Source organism: Ictalurus furcatus, chromosome 10, assembly GCF_023375685.1.
Source record: "Ictalurus furcatus strain D&B chromosome 10, Billie_1.0, whole genome shotgun sequence".
Classification (NCBI taxonomy): Eukaryota; Metazoa; Chordata; class Actinopteri; order Siluriformes; family Ictaluridae; genus Ictalurus; species Ictalurus furcatus.
Window position 1 is genome coordinate 26,568,509 of NC_071264.1, and position 20,316 is coordinate 26,588,824.

The window sequence follows — 20,316 nt, forward strand, 5'->3', positions numbered from 1 at the left end:
CACACACACAAACATGAACAGAACGTTTTTTTTTGTTGGTTTTTTTTCCTGTAATACCGATCAACTTGTAAATTGAATATTTGTTACAAGACTTTGGACTTAATGAAAAAGTTTGAAGAAAAAAACCGCAGCTACATTTCTAACTAGAAGGAGTTGAATAACATTAGGTCCTGAAAGCTATCAAAAGATTGCTAGGTAGTTGTCAGTTTGTAATTCGCATCAGTTTATCACACTGGCTCAATTAAATCACAATTGCCTACTGTAGATGCCTAGTGCTTAAAGCCTTGATGCCTAGCGCTAACTGCTAATCACATGACAGCTAATCACATAACGGCAGGCTCTATAGACTCAACAGAAATGGTCAAACAATTTCCAGTCATTCGTTCATAATTAAGCACATTTCAAATAAAAATACACGACTACAAATCAAACATTGTTCGTTTCAGGTTAGCAAAGCTGCCTGGAACATAGTGAGGTAGATGTGCTTGTGTACTATAGCTGGGATGGTCTTGGTTTGTCTGCGCTGTCATCTCTTCAGTAAACTCTGGTTTTGGTTTCACCACAAAATCGAATGTTTCTTATTCCAGACTTAACAGCTCTGTAAACATGTAACTTGACTCGGCTGTCCTGGTAAGACTGCGTTACTAAATCTCTAGTTTAAAGCGAATTAACATACATTCTAAAAGTGCTTCTATAAGCAATGATAGGTGTGCTCTTCTAATAAATAATCAACGACACCAAAAGCAATGCTACTATTACCACCACAAAGTTGATTACTTTCTAATAACAGCATTTTTTTTTTCCTCTTATAGAACAGAACCTTTATTAAAGAATGGGACCTAATACTTTTTATCTCTTCAAAGTTACATGTAATGTTATGGAACATCCACATAACAAGTTAGTTCCTGTTATAACTTCATTCTCTTAAACTTATATCTTTTTTCGCTCTCTTGAAGTTAATAAGACAAAAAAAAAAAAAAAAGGCAAAATGCATCCTGTCATGTTATAGAGAAACCACAATGCACAAAACCCTCTGTCCTGAAGACTTTCCCTTGGTGGAAATTAATTTTAAACACAGATGAACAAATCGGGGATTAGAATTCTAACCTGCGATTAAAACGTCCATCTACGATTCATTTTCTCCATCATGACGGATTCGCCGTTGACAACATCGCGGCAGTGCGTGCAGATTTCATAAACGTGGAAATATATGAATTCTCCAGTGTAACTACACAGCAACACTGTAACTCTTTCACTTCCTCTGGAGTGACTACAAAGGGGTCGTGAACTTTAAACTTTGAATGAAAAAAAAAAAAAATTCTAATTCGCCATTATTAACCGCTCATTCGCATAACCGATACAGGCTGAGAAAATTTAAAAATTCTAATACAAAAAATTTAAAATCTGAGTTTACAGTGATGGAGCAACAAGATTATAGTTAATCCAGGTTTATTGTGAAATTAAATCCAGGATTAACATGATGGTTTTAAATGTAAGCCTGCTTATTTTAAACAAGTTTTAAAGTTTGGTGCAACAGAATTATTAGATAAACCTTGATTTAATCTAGATCTAAGCTTAAGCCTTATTGGTGCAACCCACCCAGTGAAAATGACCACTAGTGAAAATGTCTCTATGTCGCATTCTTTTCTACAACAACTTTTATTCCAAATTATATTTTTGACAACAACTTGACTGAAAAGTGAATCTTTGAACTATTTACATGAATTTCAGAGTTTGTTAGTATTTGGTACGTCCCCCTTTTGTGTGCACTCGGGCTGGCATGGACTTATCCACAGCATTACGATCCATTTTAGATCAAATCCTTCGGCGTGTCGTTTGAACACATGCTTCGATAGAAGAGATTAGACATGAGGAAAATCTGACCTTCCGTACAAAGCACTTAACATGGTCAATATCATACATTTGCTTTGATTTAAATAGAGACCTAGAAACAGTGCAGAACCTTGATCTGATTCTCTAATGTGTCTTTAAAACCAGCAGCTGCAAAAAGCAAATACATAATAGAGTGGTGACATGATGCTCACCTGACCCCAGGAGCCAGTGACCCACTGTGCACAGGGCTGGGTGTTGCATTGCTGAATTGAACTCGGCCTCTGTGCCTCATCACAATTCCCTTCTTCAGGACACGTGACCATTCTCTGCTGCTCTCCTCCACCACACAGCTCTGAACACTTGTGGGAACAAACAAAGCAGCAGGAGGGCGTGGCCTTTATTCATCAATGATGTGCAGAAACAGGTGTAGATTTAAGATCTGAGCATTGCAAATGATGTACAATGACACATTGTACAATCTCCAGTGTTGAGCAAGCTTATATACAAGTTAGATTAGACAACCTGAAAGCAAATTTGACCTTTTTTCCCCCCTTGTTAACCCATGTCCTTGGTTAGAGTGTGCATGATAATTAATAATAACATGGTGGTTGTAGTTCAGTGGTTAAGATGTTGGCCTCCTAATTGGAAGGTCATGAGTTCAAATCACAGCACTGTCACTGCTGGGCCCTTGAGCACGGCCCCCCAACTGCTTGGTTCTATAACAGAGATAAATGTACGTTGCTCCGGATAACGGTGCCTGCCAAATGCTTTAAATATAAAATAATGACCTAGTTAAATAATTATATGATACCTGTGGGGTATGAGCACAAACAGTGGTTCTCAGCATTAACCTCATTTCCTCTGCTCAAATTGACATAGACTTAATCTTGGGATGGAAATTAGCTCTATTATCTTCCTGCACTAACAATTACTCATTAAACATCATCACAGATATGTTATTCAACATCGTGTCACAAACTTAGGCAAAGAATAAGGTGGATATCTACCTGCTCCTGACTTGACTGTTATTTTAAGCATTACCCGCCTCAGAGAAGTACTTTTGGTGGACAGCAGAAGGGAGATGGGAAAAGACTTGACTTGAAAAGGGGCAAGAATTATGTCTCACCTGTCCCCATGAGGAGGTGTACCAGTCTAGACAGAGCTGGATGTTGCAGGACAGGTGGGTGAGAGGTCTCAGAGAAGTGGCCTGGCAGTGGAAAGGCCTCAGTGGCCTCTGATCCCGCATGTCGTAACACTGGATCTCTCGCACCTTCAGGCCTCCTCCACAGTTCTTCGAGCACTGTCAATATAAGACAACATATTCTTTTTGCAATCAAATAGGCTCTATTCTCGGTCAGGTCTTCACAGTATTGCTTCTGTAAGGATTTCTAGTAGATGGTATAAATTGGTATGATGGTTTCATGAGCAACACATCGGTGCAGTGTGGTGAATCCAAAAATCGCAATCAGTATCTATAGTATTGATCAAAATACAATCAGGCAGGCTTAACACAGGATCATCTATAAATCAGCACACAAACAAGAAGTGAGAGTCAGAACCAGAACTCACAGAACCACAGAATTCAAAAAGTACATTAAGAATTCACAATTTGTAACAGAAACAAAGAGCACAGAAATAACCAAACTAATCAAGGCGAGACACAGAACAGGTGAACACACTAGGGTAATCAATTTGTGCCAAATTGGCTTGTGATATGCCTTTTGAAATGTCTCTGATCCACTGACAGTTGACAGATTCTGTTCTAGTGTCTGTAGGTATGTTTTCATTCTAGGGTTTCACAAATTGTAGTTATATTTATGGAATGGCAGCAAAAAAGCAAATCGTTTTGTGTTTCAGTCAAGTGATGCAAACACACTAAATAGGGTGTGACAAGATGCAATAATACGTGTCATCATTATCTATCTGTGCCTTGGTGCCATGCTGGCTTTGTTGGTAAATCAGTAATTTAGCAGCAATTAAACCCCCCCCAACTATTTATTTATTTATTTCTGAACCACAGCGATGTTTGATAATGCTGTACGGATTGTGATCCTGCTGTAATAAATGGAGTTTCTGTCCATCTGGTTTATGTAAATTTGTATATTAAAAACACATAATACAAGATCACCTGCATCATTTTTTTAAGTATTCAAATTTATATAAACCAGATGGACAGAAACTCCATTTATTACAGGAGGATCACAATCCGCACAGCATTATCAGACATCGCTGTGGTTCAGAAATGCACTATACTTGTACGTAACCTCACCTTGCTCCACTCTCCTGCCTTCCATATGGCACATGGCCTGAGGTGGCAGCGTCGCGCCGGTAATGGCCTCTTCGCCATATCACAGTCAGAGTCATTCCCGGTGCTGCAGTGCACCGACCTCCAAATGGCACCAAGCCCACAGCTGGTGGAACACTGCAACACAAGAGCATTGTGGGTAAATCCTAAATAAGATGACGTAATGCAAAACCATATGGCCTTCCTTCAAGTATTTGCATGATCTATAGGAAGTACTACAGCCTTGCTGAATTCTCGATTCTGATTGGTCAGAAGGCAAACTTTATTTAACAAAGGAGTCTCTAGTGTCAGAGCTTATAACACGTTGTAACAGAGGTAAGTCTAATGATAGAGGAGACTGCGGTAACAAGCAAGCTTATTAACACCAAGAGAAAGTCAGGGAATGACTGACTTTGTTTCACAGCATTAACCATAACTATAAATGAATGAAAAGTACAACATGTCTTCCCTAAATACATAAAATGGCTATGGTATGAAATGAGCAAAACATTTTTGGATGTGTTGATGTTGAAAATAATCAGTAACTGTGTTATGTATTCTTATAATACCTGTCATGTTTTATTCCTTACATAGACATGGCCTGTAGTCCATTATGACAATAACTGGGATTAGAATAATATGAATAGTTCACTTATCTCCTTATGAGTTAGGATATTTTCAAGTTTAGATACTCAGCATTTCAGGTCCAAAATTATGAAGGGATGGACTACTCACAGAGCTCCAGTTGCTGGTGATCCAGAAGGCATTTGAGGCAGATGGGAGGAGGGGGACTATAACAGGCTCAGTGGTGGCTTGAGGCTGACTGTTAGGACCTTGAGATGGATACGCTGAGGGAACAGGGGATGTGTATTCTTTGAACCATGGCAATGAAGGAGCAGTGAACTTATTGTAACTGATCTCTGTCCAGGCAGGCAAAGGGGCCGGAGTTGTGATCCTCCTGTACACTAGGTTTGAACCTGGTTCCATGGGCGTTTCAACCTTTGTACCAATGTCAACATTCAATCGGGAAGTCAATGGTTCCACGGTTGTACTTAGTGGTAACACAGTCTGAACCATATTCCACTTATATGTATCCTCATGAGCATGGAGATCTTGCCATGTTGGCTCTTCCTGTTGGTTTGTACCCCCTTGACCAAGCAAGTCCTCACCCTCTCCATCACTTTTTGTCACATCCTTATTGTATTTTTGACTTCCAGGCATCTCAGTTGCATTATTGTCTGTCTGAATCTCTCTGTAATAATCATTATCAGGCTCAGATCTTGTATTAATGTTTGATATGGCATCATCTGATGTTAGAATTCCCTCAGCTGGTACCTCATCCGTTGGTAACAGGCTCTGTATAGTGTCAAAGTCCTGAGTTGGGACCTCTAAGTCCTTCCATTTCTGAGAGAATCGGGTGATGGTAGAGCGTGGCTTGGCTGTTGTACCAACAGGTAGCAAGTAGTCCTCTGAAAGAACTAGATCTTCTTCTGAGACGCTCTCATCCGGTTGATCAAAACAAGGGCTCTCGGAAGTGGAGGCAGTTGGTGGGACCATAGTATGGCTTGCAAATGAGGTAGCTGTGGAAGGATTTGCTCCTTCCCTGTAAACTGTGTTAAGACTGGGTTTGGGTTCCTGCTTCAAATGAATTCCTGAGTAATCTGATGCCCCGTCGAAATCATATGAGAGATCCTCGTGAAACTTTATGAAGTTGTAATCATAGTAAAAGTCATCCACTACAACGTGGTTTTTGATTGACATGTCCGTTTCAATTTTATTGTGAAACGAGAAGTCGCCCTCGATTATGCTGTTGAGAGTATCACCTCCTCGTGGCTGAACTTTTGTTGTTTCCTTGGCTGTTTTTGGTAAGTGGTTGTGTTTAAGTATCGGGTTTATCTCGTTGAAAACTTCTCTGCTCGACGAGCCACTTCCAGACCAGTCACTCTCCGTGTTTGTGGGGCAATCTTGAACGTTGCATGACTTGAAAGAAGCAGGCTTGGCTCGAGGATCACAGTCAACCATGGTGTTCCAACTACACGTCACCTCACGTGTCTGCACGCCAGTCGAGCAGCTCACAGAGCACTGCAGATCACAGACACACTGAGATCAGTCAAATAACAGTCAAGGGACTAATACTATTTCACTCATGGATCTAAAGGATCTAAAGTTATTTCCTATTCAAAATAGCTTTTTGACCCGAGTAAATTCATTTGTGGGAGCGAAGCATACAGCTAAATGTCACTCATAGTCATGGATATAATAAAAGAGGGTCAGGGGATGCTGAAGTAAAACAGTGGGTGCTTTGTAAAAAATTGTGCTTTAGGCTGATTCCTCAAATTGCAATCAGACTGTTCCTCTCAAACTGATCCTTCTCTGCTTTTGTGTTGTAGAAATTCAGCTTGGCCATTAAAAGTACTTTAAAGGTTGCTTTAAAAAGTGTACTTTGACTTCATTACATTAGTTTATGTTCATCCCTTTTTTATTCAGATCATTCGATTTTATGTGAAGAGCATATTTTTACACTAAAATCCACGCAAAAATCCAGACAGTGGCAAAAAAGGCTCATTGTGACAGCATGCGGAAGAAACCTTGAGAAGAACCGGACTCGAAAGGGAACCCATCCTGTTCTGCGTGACACCAGATAGGAGGGATTTTGATCATTGCGCTACAGTTGTAGGGAATACAGGCTGAAGTGTGTTTAAAGGATACAGAATATTCAATGTGATCACAATCATGATTCATTATGACGACTACTTTTTTCTGTATCTAAATACCAAAGGTCATTCTATGGGCATATAATGAACTATGTGGTTAGAAAAATGCCATTATGTTATACCATGTGTAGAGAACATAAATAGCCCAACTGTGTTTGAGCATGGTGTTAAACAAAAATCTATATTTCTGCATGCTATGTGGCTGAACAACTTCAATAACATATTTTTGGCTACTCTACATACCTCTGCAATGAGTAATTACGAAAAGAAATTGAATTACTGATTGCCTCATGACATGCATGTAAATACTGTCAGATTTGTTGCATTCACCCCCTTAATTTGGTCTTGGCCAATTTCCATCCACTAAAAAGACTAACATGTACTTCCTTCAAGTCAATTGAAGCCAGCCAAAAAACATCTTTTAGAACTGTTGCATCACAGTCACAGGAAAGCGCTACCTACCCTTTTCCGCATACATGAACTCACAAACGCCCATGATTGGCTAATTTCAATGTGATTTACAGGGGAGAAAGTATGCCCCCCCTCCCACCAAGAAAGCACAGCCAATTTTGCTCTCTTGGACTCTCTTGGCCAAGGATGGCTGTTGCACCGCTCAAGAACACCACTTGGCATAGAGCGAAAACTCAATCTAATTCCAGAAAACCTATCACACCTCCCTACACCAGATGAAATCTTACCTCTGACCAGTTTCCTGTAGTCCAGTCAGCAGGACAGGAAATGTGTGTGTTGCAGTGGGAGATTGGCTCAGGCCTAGGCAAGTGCTGGCATTCAGATGGCAGAAGGGCTTCGTGTTTATCCATTCCTAAACTCCGAATACACATCACTGTTCTCTTGGCCAGGCCTGATCCCCCACAGCTTGTTGAGCACTTCTGCCATTCTCCAGTCCACCATCTGCAATATCAGAGCAATTCGAAACCCTGTTGAGCCAAGAGAAACCTTAAAATCCATCCGCTGCTTCTAAGCATCATGAGAAGTAGGGCAGTGGTTAAGTTTCTGAGCTCATGATTGGAATTTTGTCAGCCAAAGATGCTCATCTGCTCATCTTTATGCTTGGTTATGATATTATACACTCCAAGCGTACACTCCAGAATTACTAATGTAGATGAAAAATGAGGGAAAATGAATAGAACATGCAACGAGTGATATTTTGGGCTTAAAACATACAGGATTGAGTTACTGTATAGTTTAATTTTAAGACACTATTTATATTCATAATTAGTGCAATATTTTCTGAAAAACACTGATTATTGGCACCCCAAAATTAGTAGTTTTGGGGTGACGCTTTCCCTGGGGAGAATGCCAGCATGGAAATTCTTCCTGCATTGGCTGACATTACTGCATCTTTTATATCGGAATGGATGTTACATATGTGTAACCTCATATTTGGTCAACGCAACATTATAGTTGCTGGAGACTGAGTGCAATGTGGATTCTTTTTGCGGATGTTAATAAGTTTTGTAAGAAACACCGAGTAGTTTCCAACTTCAACTGAGTGAAAAATTTTAATCATTGTGTAATGATTTTTTCCCCCCTCTTTCAATTTAAAGATACTGTTAGAAGATAAAGACAGAGAAAGAACAAAGGTACCATCTGTGGACATGAGTGTACTCACGTGGCCAGGCATAATCCAGCATTGCAGGTTACTCGATTCTCGTCTGGCTGAGTGGACGCGTCACAGTAATGCTTCTCCACAATTCCAAACGTCCGCTCGACACAATGCACAACCTGTCTCTTGACACCTGGAACAAATCCAATTTTTCTGTAATGTGAACGGCAGTAAATAAAGCTTTCAAAATCATGGTTTGTCTGATAAATGCTGTTCTGTGGTTCCATGAATGCATTTAGTCTGGATAGTCTGGTAAATCATATTCTGAATGCCCAATAGAGCTTTAGATAATGAGCAATGTAGCATTTATCAGCAGTAGAGCTGTAAAGTCTATACCCTAAAGACGAGTGCAGTCTGAAGAATCCAGCCGAGACAGGTGGACCGTAAGAATCTCAGAGATTGTTTTGCTATAGTAGGTCTCATGAAGTAGTGTCAGCATGCATTGATGTGATCTGTACCATGACTTAAAGGAAGGACAGCTATGTCCATGAGAACATAAAACAACCTCATACACCACCTGAAGCAATGGGAATAAGTTGCCTCTAGCCTGGAAGAAATCCATCCAACAGGGAGCGACGCTACATGAACAAGACATCCACATAGAAAATGTGGCTGCTCCGTAAGGAACGAAAAACTAGCAAGACCCAACTTTCAGCCACATCAACCACTCGTACATCTACACATTGCTCTAGAACAGCGAGTCTTTTAGCTGGGGGTCACAATCCCCCAGGGGGGTCGGAAAGCGGTAACAGGAGGGTCGCGGGAAAACTTTTTTTTTAAATGATTGTACACAGAGGTTCACAGTGAAGCCACTGGTGGATTTTTGGATATCCGCGCATGCAGAATACCGAGAACGTGGTGACATGACATTGAAAAAAAAAACTCCCATTCACATTGACTTATCACTGTGAGGCTGTTTTTTCATCGCTGTTGTACCTGAAAAACAAGTATACGGCCAGTATTATGGTCAAAAACAGTTTGTGTCTTCTCCTCAGCCGTACTGAGTCATGACAGGACCACCTCGCATCCTCTAACCAAGTCCAAGTTTGCACTCACAAAAAAGTGAAGAACCAGTGCTCTAGAACATGTGAGTCACAGATCAGCCACTACCATCATCTGCAGAACCACCAAAAGCTGGCCCTATGGAGGACAGTCATACACGACTTGAGTGATGAACAGTGAAAGTCATCCGGCTAGTGAATTAAACAGTGAGTTCAAGAAAGCAGCACCAGAAGCCAACCTCCTACATTAAAATAGAGCTGAATACTGTGAAGTCTCATAATTCATCTGACAGACAAAATTACTTCGGCAGAAATGAGACATGATAAACTCTCAACAGAGAGTCTGAAAGAATTTAAGAGCAAATTCAAGACTAGAAAAATCGTAATGCAGTCCACAGGAATCACAAGACTGCTGCTAGGTAGGTAAACAATGGCAAAACAAAACTTTTTTAAAAAATCATCCAATCTGGTAGAACAAACTCTTGAAGATAACTAATTTAGCGAGAAAAATTATTGGTATTCCCACCCCTAATTTATCGGACTGTGTCATTTCATATATGCTCCGGAAGGCACAGAAAATTTTAAATGATCCAGACCACCCACTTTATCAATATTTCAACCCCCTTCCTTCTGGCCACAGGTATAGACTACCCATGTGTAGAAAGGCCAGCTATGGTAGGAGTTTTGTTCCTATGGCAATACAAGCGTTAAACACATAGCTAATCAGCCATTTTGATGCCATCTTATGCTCGGGCATTTGTATGATCCGGATGTTTTCTTTTTGTTCCCTTCTCCCCTCTATGTATATGACTATTTTCATGGTTAATATGTATGGTGTTGTTGTGTTTATGTTTTTCTACACACCCACAGTGAGGACAGATGAACTAACTAACTAACTATCTATCTATCTATCTGTCTATCTATCTGTCTATCTGTCTGTCTGTCTGTCTGTCTGTCTATCTATCTGTCTGTCTATCTATCTATCTAAATTGGTAAAAATGGCTCCTCAAGGCTTCCTCTGAGAGTTAAGGGTCCTAGATTTTCAAAAAGCGATTTATTTGGAAACTTTTCTGAAAGTTGCACAGCCAAAAGTATGTGGACACTGACCATGTGGTTCTTCCCCAAACTGTTGCCACAATATTGGAAGCACACAATTGTCTAGGATGTCTTTGTATGCTGTAGCATTACAATTTCCCTTCCATGGAAGTAAGGGGCCCAAACCAGGGTTTCATCTGGATTCTCTGGAATGAACATGGTCAAGAAGTGGCTTCTTTCAGAGAAAGAGACCTTTTGATTGAAACTTCCAATGAACAACAACAGACCTTTTTCCCATAGCCCATATGCAAGTGTGTGTGGACATTCGGTATTAAATGTATGTACGTTCATGCTTTAAAATCTTGTACAATATGATTCATAAAATGCTCATAATATTATTTGTAACCTATTATGGACTTACTGAGGACATCAAACACAAAAGAATTATGTCATTTTTCTGTTTCAGCAACTCATAAAGTTTCCAAGACTGCAGAAGAAAAAGAGTGATTATGTCCTGAACAGGAAAATGGCCTTTTCCCAAAGGCCAGAATAGATGTATGATAAAGTAATGGGTTTTCAGCTCAAGTTTCTGACCAGCCCACAGTCTACAGTGCTTTACACTAACATGTCTCATTCTGCATTGAGGTGAAGTAGAACCAGGAAAACATTAAACTGTGCAGAATGTTGGACTGAAAACTACCACACATGCCTTTGCATATTTAGAGCGTAAAGGTTTGTAGCATCTATTATATATGGACACAATACACATTACTATTAAAAAAAAAACCCTGATATGCCAACTACTACCAAAAATATGTTTTTGCAAAGTGAATAAAAACTTATATCACTTATGATGCCTCAACTCTATAACAGTATGGCCTTGACAGCAGTACAGTCTGTAATTCAAATGACAGGTTTGTACTAGTTCCTATACATTATCCTTCGTACAGTAACAATTCATTCACAAAGACTTGTAGGGCGGACGAGCTACAAAATTTTTAAAAAGGTTAATCGAAAAAAAAAGTATAAAAATTTGCTGTTATTTAACAACAAAAAATGTAGCGTCATTAAAAGTGGTGAAGATTTTGAATAGAGAGGTTTATTTAACATTTACGGAAAGAGGCTTTTTGTAATAGTCAGTAAGTTTCCAACAATGAGAATGTCTTCAAAACAGCAGGACAGAAAAGTTTATGCTTCCCGGTTTCTTAGTAACATGACAATTTTTTTTTTGTCTTATTAACTTTAAGAGAGAGAAGAAACAGAGGTTGGAGAGGGAACAACTGGTTATAGCTACAGGATAATAGGAACTAACTTGTTTCACAGACAACATTAAACGTAACTATAAATAGATAAAAAGCGCTTCATTTTGTTCATTAAAAAAATAAGCTCATTTTTCTTACTGGAAAATTGCTGATGTGTAAAGACAATAAACCAATGTTTTGTTAAAGGAAAAGAATCCACTTTAGGGGGTTAACCTTGTGGATTGCTTTCCTCTAACAGCACGCCCTGTCATGTTTCATTCCTTATTTATCATGTATACAGTACATACGAAGGTTGTTCTTACTTTAAAAGTACTTTGACATGCTCTATGCTTAATATAGACACTCCAGGACAAGCTGTTATTGTCAAATAATCAATGAAAGAGTTATGATAACCACACCAAACTTAATTATTTTCCTATAACAAAATATCCCAAAGTGTTTTATTACTCTTATAGCACAGAAATTTACTAATGCTAAACACTGTTTATTTATTAAAGAGCAACACATACTTTTTTTTTTTATCCATTTATAGTTACGTTGTTTCTGGAATCACATACTTTGTAACAATTATAAACAGTCGCTCCATCAGCAGCCACTCTTTTGTCTCTCTTAAGTTAATAAGATTTTTTAAAAAAATGTAGCTCAGGTTAAAGAGAAATCGAAAAGCCCCTATAAGCCTATTGTCATAGCTGCCGTTATGGAAAATTAATCAACATTTTCTGACCATACAGAGCCGAGAATTCAACAGTGCTATGGCATAAGAGATTTTAAAGAGTTCAATTGGATCTTTATGGGTTACCCATTGCAATATGGTCTGATTTATTTATTTTATGGGTTAACCATTAATGTGAAATACCACAGTACATTCTTCTGTCAGATGCGGAATGTGTTATGAGTCTCATAGGAAAAGGTTTATAAGATAAATAATAGATTTTAATTGGTCTTTCGTGACATTTTAAGTGTTTTCTGAGAAGGATATAGGGTTGTGTCACATACTGTAGCTCCATGTGAGTCTAGGCTTTACGTGTCATCCTCGGCAGGCTAAGTGGGAATACTACAAATTTTCATTGGGTCCTATACTGTATGTACTCCATACGTTCCCATGAATGCACCTCAGAACCTCATGTGTATCGCATGAGTTTCCATGACGGCCGATGAATCCCCATTGACACCCCATTGAGAATCCAAAGGAGTAAATAATCCTATTTCTGAGAACACTGAACCACTGATTCGTACTTTTTCATTTTCATCTGGTTTACAAGAACATGTCCCTATAGTGCTTTTAATCAGACTAGAGAAGTGGCCATTTTCTGCATTATTTCTTGTGCAGTAAGATCAGACTTAATAAGTTCAGCACACTACTAATGAGAAGATTTATCCAGTAGGGAATTACTGAATTATAGATAACAGAAACTTAATATATAAAGAACAAAAGGCTGTGTATGTTAAAAGGATATGAAGTGAGAGAAGCGAGACAAGCTTTGATGATTTTAGTATAAAGTTCTGCAAGATATTAATTAGCCAATAATACACGCGGATTATTATGATTTTTCGGTGAAAAACAAGCGAGGCAACATTTCAACATCAAACTTGTCTTGACTGACCAAATACATAACACCTGAGTTTCACATCTCATGATGTGAAGATGACCCACCATTGAGTGAAGTGTCACTTACGTAATATCAACACTGATTGCTTGTTATATGACTTATATGATTAATAAGACACAAGCCAGGCACACTCAACACATAATCTACAGTATATACTAGCTGGACCACTTTAAACCTCTTTTGAAGATGCTCAAGTGTCCACCACTTGACACGTGAGGCCACTGCTGTGTGTGTAAATAAGGAGCTGAAGGACATGATTAGCAGCCGGGTATAACAGCAGTAGTCTTCAAAAAAACAGGAGGAAATAGCATGCTGTTCTTGTCAGGTACTAATTAAAGCTCAAGCCACAGTGTAGACAGATGTAATATAGTATATAATATAGATAGTGTAATATTCTTTAAAAATATTCCCCAGAGATTAATTTGTATTTTTACTGCAAGTTTTCCATTTTATAGCAGTTGATGTTAGAAGTGAGAGATAAAAATTGATAGGGCATGCTGTTATAGGAAAATAATTAACGACAGTGTGGTGTGGTGTAGTCACAAATTACTTTTTTATCTAAAATGGCAACTGGCTGGATATAGTAGCTGGGGTTTTAGAGTCTAGAAGTGCGTTCTGATAGAATTGACCAAGCTATCCAGCTAACGTTTGCTAGCTAGTTACAACACAAGAAAGGGAAAAGGTTGGTCTGCACCCTGATGGGCATCTTGATCCTTGACCTTGAGGTGTAAGCATACATTTAAAGATTCAGCATATTTAATGTGGAAACAGAATCTGCAAAGATGACCAAAAACCACCATGAAGAGATTACAAGCTTGCATATATATATAAGCTCGCACTTATATAGCGCTTTGATCCAAAGCGCTTTACACTGGTTCTCATTCACCCATACGCACTCACACACACCAATGGTAGCAGACCTGCCATGCAAGGCGCTAACTTGCCATCGGGAGCAACTTGGGGATCAATGTCTAGCCCAAGGACACTTCAGCATGTGGAGTCACATGGGCCAGGAATCGAACCGCCAACCCTATGATTAGTGGGCAACCCGCTCTACCACCTGAACCACAGCCGCTCCGTTGTTTATTAAGTATGAATGATCCAGTACTGCACGTGGCACTGGTGAAATTTCATGACAATTTCAGAAATTCTGAAGGAAAAAAAAACCTCAAAAGACATCCATTTTGGATTGAACTGGTTGGGCTGACATTGTTTGTAACAACCAATCAGAGTCTTGGTCGTGAACCACAGCCTTCCGTGGAGTTCTCCCAGGTGCGTGAGAAGGTTAACGAAACCTTCACACAATGTCCGTCTTGTTTGCAATTACATCATGTTTTGTGGAAGCCATCCAAACATTGTCTCTGTATTAAGTATGCTGAGGCTTTTTGTCCAATTCAGTTTAGACTGCCTTTCACTTATCTAGGTAAAATCAGCTGGCTAGCTTGTTACCACTAGCTCTGTGTGAAGTCTGAATTCTTTCTAAGGATGAAATACGATGATGTGGGATGTATCCATGATGGAGCATTACATATGCATAATGAAATCTTCTTCCAAATCAAACCGGACAGCTCTGACTTTTAATTAATGTCAAAGCATTGTCATTGTCATTGTCAAACTCCCCTGACACAAGAATGATTTTTGTTTCATTTTCAACCAAAAAATCCTCAGTACTGCAGCTACAAAAAAAATCAGGTGTTAATTAGCTTATAAAATACCAGCGCAGCTTTTTCTCCCATATTTTTCTCCCCTATTTCTCATTTGTTCAACCACTCAAACTCAATTTCCTGCTAATCATTCAACAGCGGTCTGATCATCCAGCTTGTCAATCCTCTTGTCTGATGAGTCTCTCCCAATTAAGCACCAGTCTGTTTGATGCTGGGAATGAAATGGAATAAAATTAACAAATAAATAAATAAAAGACATGCCACTGGTGGCTTAAATTGAATCACATCCAGTTGTGGCTACTGTCACGTCTCGCCACAGCGAGACATCTGCATCCAATTAAATTTATTCAGACTAAACTAACAAGTCAAATCAATGACGTCTCCGAAACAACAGGAAATCATGTCGCATTTTCTTGTGTATTGATTCAAACATCACAAGAGTTCATGCATTACTCTTATCCATTCTTTTGTTATTCTTTTATTTGAGATTCATTCTGCTTTCACATCAGGACCTTTTTTTTTTTTCCAAACTTCACTACAGAAATGATGAACACAACACTCATTCACCAAACCTCAACAACACATATTAAAAGAAGAGCATAAAGTTCTTGTGGGGTGTTCCCAGTATGCAGTGGTTAGTCCCTACCAAAAGTGGTCCAAGGAAGGACAACCTGTGAACTGGTGACAGGGTCATGGACGCCCAAGACTCACTGATGCATGTGGGAAGCGAAGGCTAGCCCGTCTGGTCCAATCCCACAGAAGAGCTACTGTAGCACACACTGCTGAAAAAGTTAATGCTGGCTCTGATGGAAAGGTGCCAGAGAATACAGTGCATCACAGCTTACTGTCTATGGGGCTACGTAGCCGCAGTTCGGTCAGAGTGCCCATGCAGTCCACTGCCTACAATGGGCACGTGAGCATCAGAACTGGACCATGGAGCAATGAAAAGTGGTGGCCTGGTCCGATGAATCACGTTTTTTTTTTTAAATCACGTGGATGGCCGGGTGTGTGTGCGTCGCTTACCTGAGGAAGAGATGGCACCAGGATGTACTATGGGAAGAAGGCAAGCCGGCAGAGGCAGTGTGATGCTCTGGGCAATGTTCTGCTGGGAAACATTGGGTCCTGGCATTCATGTGGATGTTACTTTGACACGTACCACCTACCTAAACATTGCTGCAGACCAAGTACAATCCTTCATGGCAACAGTATTCCCTAATGTCAACGGCCTCTTTCAGCAGGATAATGCTCCCTGACACACTGCAAAAATTGTGTCAGAACATGACAAAGAGTTCAAGGAGTTGACCCGGCCTCCAAAATCCCCAGCTCTTAATCCGATTGAGCATCTGTGGGAAGTGTTGGACAAAGAAGTCCGATCCACGGAGGCCCCACCTCACAACTTCCAAGACTTAAAGGATCTACTGCTAATGTCTTTGTGCCAGATACCACAGCACACCTACAGAGGTCTGGTGGAGTCCAGGCTGCGATGAGTCAGAGCTGTTTTGGCGGAACAAGAGGAACCTACACGATATTAAGCAGGTGGTTTTAATGTTATGTTATACATCGTCATATTATTCTTTCTTTTCTTATTTAATTGTCATTACCTTTATCTGCTTCTTCAGTCGCCATTTACTATTCTTGATCATTTTGGGGCTCGAAGACAAGTGTTTATGTTTAAAGGTGGTAGTATATACACTAATGGAAAAAAAAAAAAAACGTCTCAGACAGCAACGCTCAATAAAAATCTGGCAGCCTTGGAGATGTGAACTACACACAGGGGATTTTATTCATCTGATTGGGCCATCTAGAAAATCGATTTAAGTGTGTACATAAACTGTGTCTGAATACACAGAACTTCCTCATGAACATCGAAGTGAGCTTTAGTCATCGACTCTGTGCACAAATAGTATATAACTGTCTGAGTAATGCTTATGATCAATACTAGGAGCAACTCTGAATATAATATTCCTGTGTAAGTCTGGTTGCATGAGAACAATGGCTTAAATATTTGACCTGTTCCACATGTGGCACTGCACTCGGTCCATGCTCCACGCTTCCACTGGAAATCAGAGACAGGGCTTCTGTTGCTGGACTCAGTCAGCACATCTCTACTGATGGTGTACTGGTACCTCACGCCTGGGTTAGTCTCCTGAAAGAGCAGCTGGAGAACAGAGACGCAAGATTACATTGTGCGTCAAGCCAAAACATATGCAAGCACAAACAAACACAGGCCTCAATACAACACAAAACCAGGTCAATGTAAACACCAGGCATTCCTGTTCCTCCACACGGTGCGGAGGAGGACTGGGAGACGATCCTGCTCCGAGCTGACGCTACCACAGCCTCATGCCCCTGAGTGAAAACTGTAATTCAAGTCAAAGTGAGTGACAAATAGATTATGAAGCCACAGGAATGCCTGGTGTTTACAGCAGTTGTTCGAGTGCATGCCATTTTCTTCAGACAGCAAAAAGGCGCAATCTTGACCAGAGATTAAAAACGTCACACAAGATGTTCAAAACAAACCACTCCAGCATGCTGGGATCTCAAAAGCCCATTAATTGTTTGAAAGCACAGGAGGGAAGCTAATCTGAAGCACTCAGGATCCCTGAGCACGTACAGAAGAAGCAGGGATAATTACTGTGGTGTCAGGGCTCATATGTCAGACAAAGACACTCTCTCCCACACACACAGGCTGCTTGCCAAGCTTTTGCGGATACCTCCTCTGTGTGAAGAAGCCCTTTAAGACATGGTCCCTGCTCATCTCCCCCGGTCTGGCCTGCAGCGCTAATGAATCCTGTCTGCACTTTCATGTGGCTGGAACACAGCAGTCTGGCTTAAATTAAAGACCTCTTTTGACACTTATATCTTTTCCCTATAACTCAGAATTGTTTAACGTTCTGAAGATAGAAATCTACTAAGATTACTCATACTGTTTTGGAGATTCTCAGAATATCTTGCATGGTGCCAAACAAACAACAACAACAACAACAACAACAACAAAAAAAACATCAGTGATTATGACAAGAGAAAAAATTCCCAGAGCCTTCAAATACATCTAAAGCAGTGGGAGTTCAGTCATTGATGAAAGATAAAAATATTATCAATCATGTTCAGTGCTAAGAAACACTGCACACTGTGAAGGTGAAGGAGGCACGGATCATACAGAGATGAATCATAAATCGTATATGCATTGCAGGCTTCTACTCCACACTCTATATACTCCACAATATCTATATTTGTTTATAAGAAGCAGCTGCCTATGAAACAATAAAATCCAAAAATGTGGTCAACTTTTTTTTCTATTCCATGGAGTAAACAAGCTGTATATGAACAAAAATAATAATAAAAAAAATGTTAAAATGATATCAACCCTACTTTTACGTGTCTTGCTCATGTTTTTCCTTTACTTAAATCAGAACAAGACTTAACTTGCTAGAAAACCCCAATGTGTATCCCAATACAAGCTTTCATAGTATTTTAGCAAAATAAGACTCCATAGAATAATTAAAAACGCACATTAATATTCACATTACTAGTGCATATTTTACATCGTGGATTTTCCTCCCTTAAAGGCTGATAAGCTTTACGAGATACATGATTTAATATTTAAGATAAGATAAGATAAGATAAAACTTGATTGATCCCACATTGGGGAAATTCCCTCGTTACAGCAGCTCAATTACACAAAAAAAACAGATAAGAAATAATACTAATTGAATAGGAATAGAATAGAAAAAAAATATCTATCTATCTATCTATATATATATATATATTATATATATATATATATATATATATATATATATATATATATATATACTAGGAATAGAAAAATAAGAATAATAGTAGTAAAAAAAATAATAATAATGTTAATATGTACACTATGAACACCTCAATGTATGTACAGATGAATACGAATATGAATATATACAGATGAGTAACACCTTGTTTATATACAGGTAAGTGACAAATGGAATATTGCACAGTTCACAGTAGACATTTAAAAAATATAATCTTTTAAAAGATTATATAATATTAAAAAAATAATGGATGTACTTCTTTCTAAAAGATCATTTATGCAGTAAATAGAGTTTAGATAAAAGTATAAAGTATTTACATCAATGCGCTCCATCTCATTCTTTTATACACTCACTGAGCACTTTATTAGGAACACTTGTACACTTCGTCATTCAAGCAATTTTCTAATCAGCACATCATGTAGCAGCAGTGCAATGTATAAAATCATGCAGATATGAGCCAGCAACTTCAGGTAATGTTTACATCAACTATCTGAATGGAGAAAAAGTATTATCTCAGTGATTTTAACCTTGGCGTGATAGTTGGTGCCTGAACGGCTGGTATGAATATTTCTATAACTGCTGATGTTCTGGGATTTTACTGCACAACAGTCTCTTGCATTTACTCAGAATGGTGCAATAAAGAAAAAACATCCAGTGAGCGGCAGTTTTGTGGATGGAAACGCCTTAATGATGAGAGAAGTCAACGGAGAATGGCCGGACTGGTTCGAGGCGACAGAAAATGCTACAGTAATTCAGATAACCAATTGTGGTGAGCAGAAAAGCATCTCAGAATGCACATCACATAGAACCTTGAGGTGGATGGGCTACAACAGCAGAAGATCATGTCAGGTTCTACTTCTGTCAGCCAAGAACAAAAAGCTGAGGCTGCATTGGGCACAGGCTCACCAATACTGGTCAGGTAAGACTGGAAAAACGTAGCCTGGTCTGATAAATCTTGATTTTTGCTGAGGCACACGGATGGCCGGGTCAGAATCTGGCGCCAAAGCACAAATCCTTGACCCTAACGTGCCTTGTGTCAACAGTCCAGGCTGTGGAGGTTGTGTAATGGTGTGGGGGAATGTTTCATGGCACAGTTTGGGTGCATTAATACCAATTAATCATTGCTTGAATGAGTGCTGACCATGTGCATCCCTTCATGTCCACAATTTACCATCTTCTAATGGCTACTTGAATCATGATAATGCACCATGTCACAAAGCAAATCATCTCAAACTGGTTTCAGGAACATGACAGAGAGTACAGTGTTCTTCAGTGGTCTTCCCAGTCACCGGATCAGAATCCGATAGAACACCTTTGGGATGTGGTAGAACGGGAGATTCGCAGGGTGAAAGTGCACCTGAAAAAGCTGCAGGAATTGTAGGATTCATTCGTCAACATGGACCAGAATCACAAAGGAATGTTTCCAACATCTTGTGGAATCCATGTCATGAAGAATTGAGGCTGTTTTGAGAGCCCCACCCAGTATTTG

The 20,316-nt window shown here is 39.5% G+C and overlaps 1 protein-coding gene across 1 annotated transcript in view; it reads right to left on the bottom strand.

Annotated features, from left to right (window-relative positions):
* The window catches only part of LOC128613446 (A disintegrin and metalloproteinase with thrombospondin motifs 7), an 81,537-nt gene that overhangs the window by 27,590 nt on the left and 33,631 nt on the right, over nt 1-20,316 (bottom strand). Inside the window, exons 16-22 of the mRNA XM_053634197.1 lie at nt 17,041-17,188; nt 8,465-8,591; nt 7,530-7,743; nt 4,853-6,199; nt 4,103-4,255; nt 2,960-3,133; nt 2,046-2,192 (exon numbers count right to left, since the gene is read on the bottom strand). Coding sequence (XP_053490172.1) covers nt 2,046-2,192; nt 2,960-3,133; nt 4,103-4,255; nt 4,853-6,199; nt 7,530-7,743; nt 8,465-8,591; nt 17,041-17,188 — 2,310 coding nt within the window. The remainder of the gene's footprint in view (nt 1-2,045; nt 2,193-2,959; nt 3,134-4,102; nt 4,256-4,852; nt 6,200-7,529; nt 7,744-8,464; nt 8,592-17,040; nt 17,189-20,316) is intronic.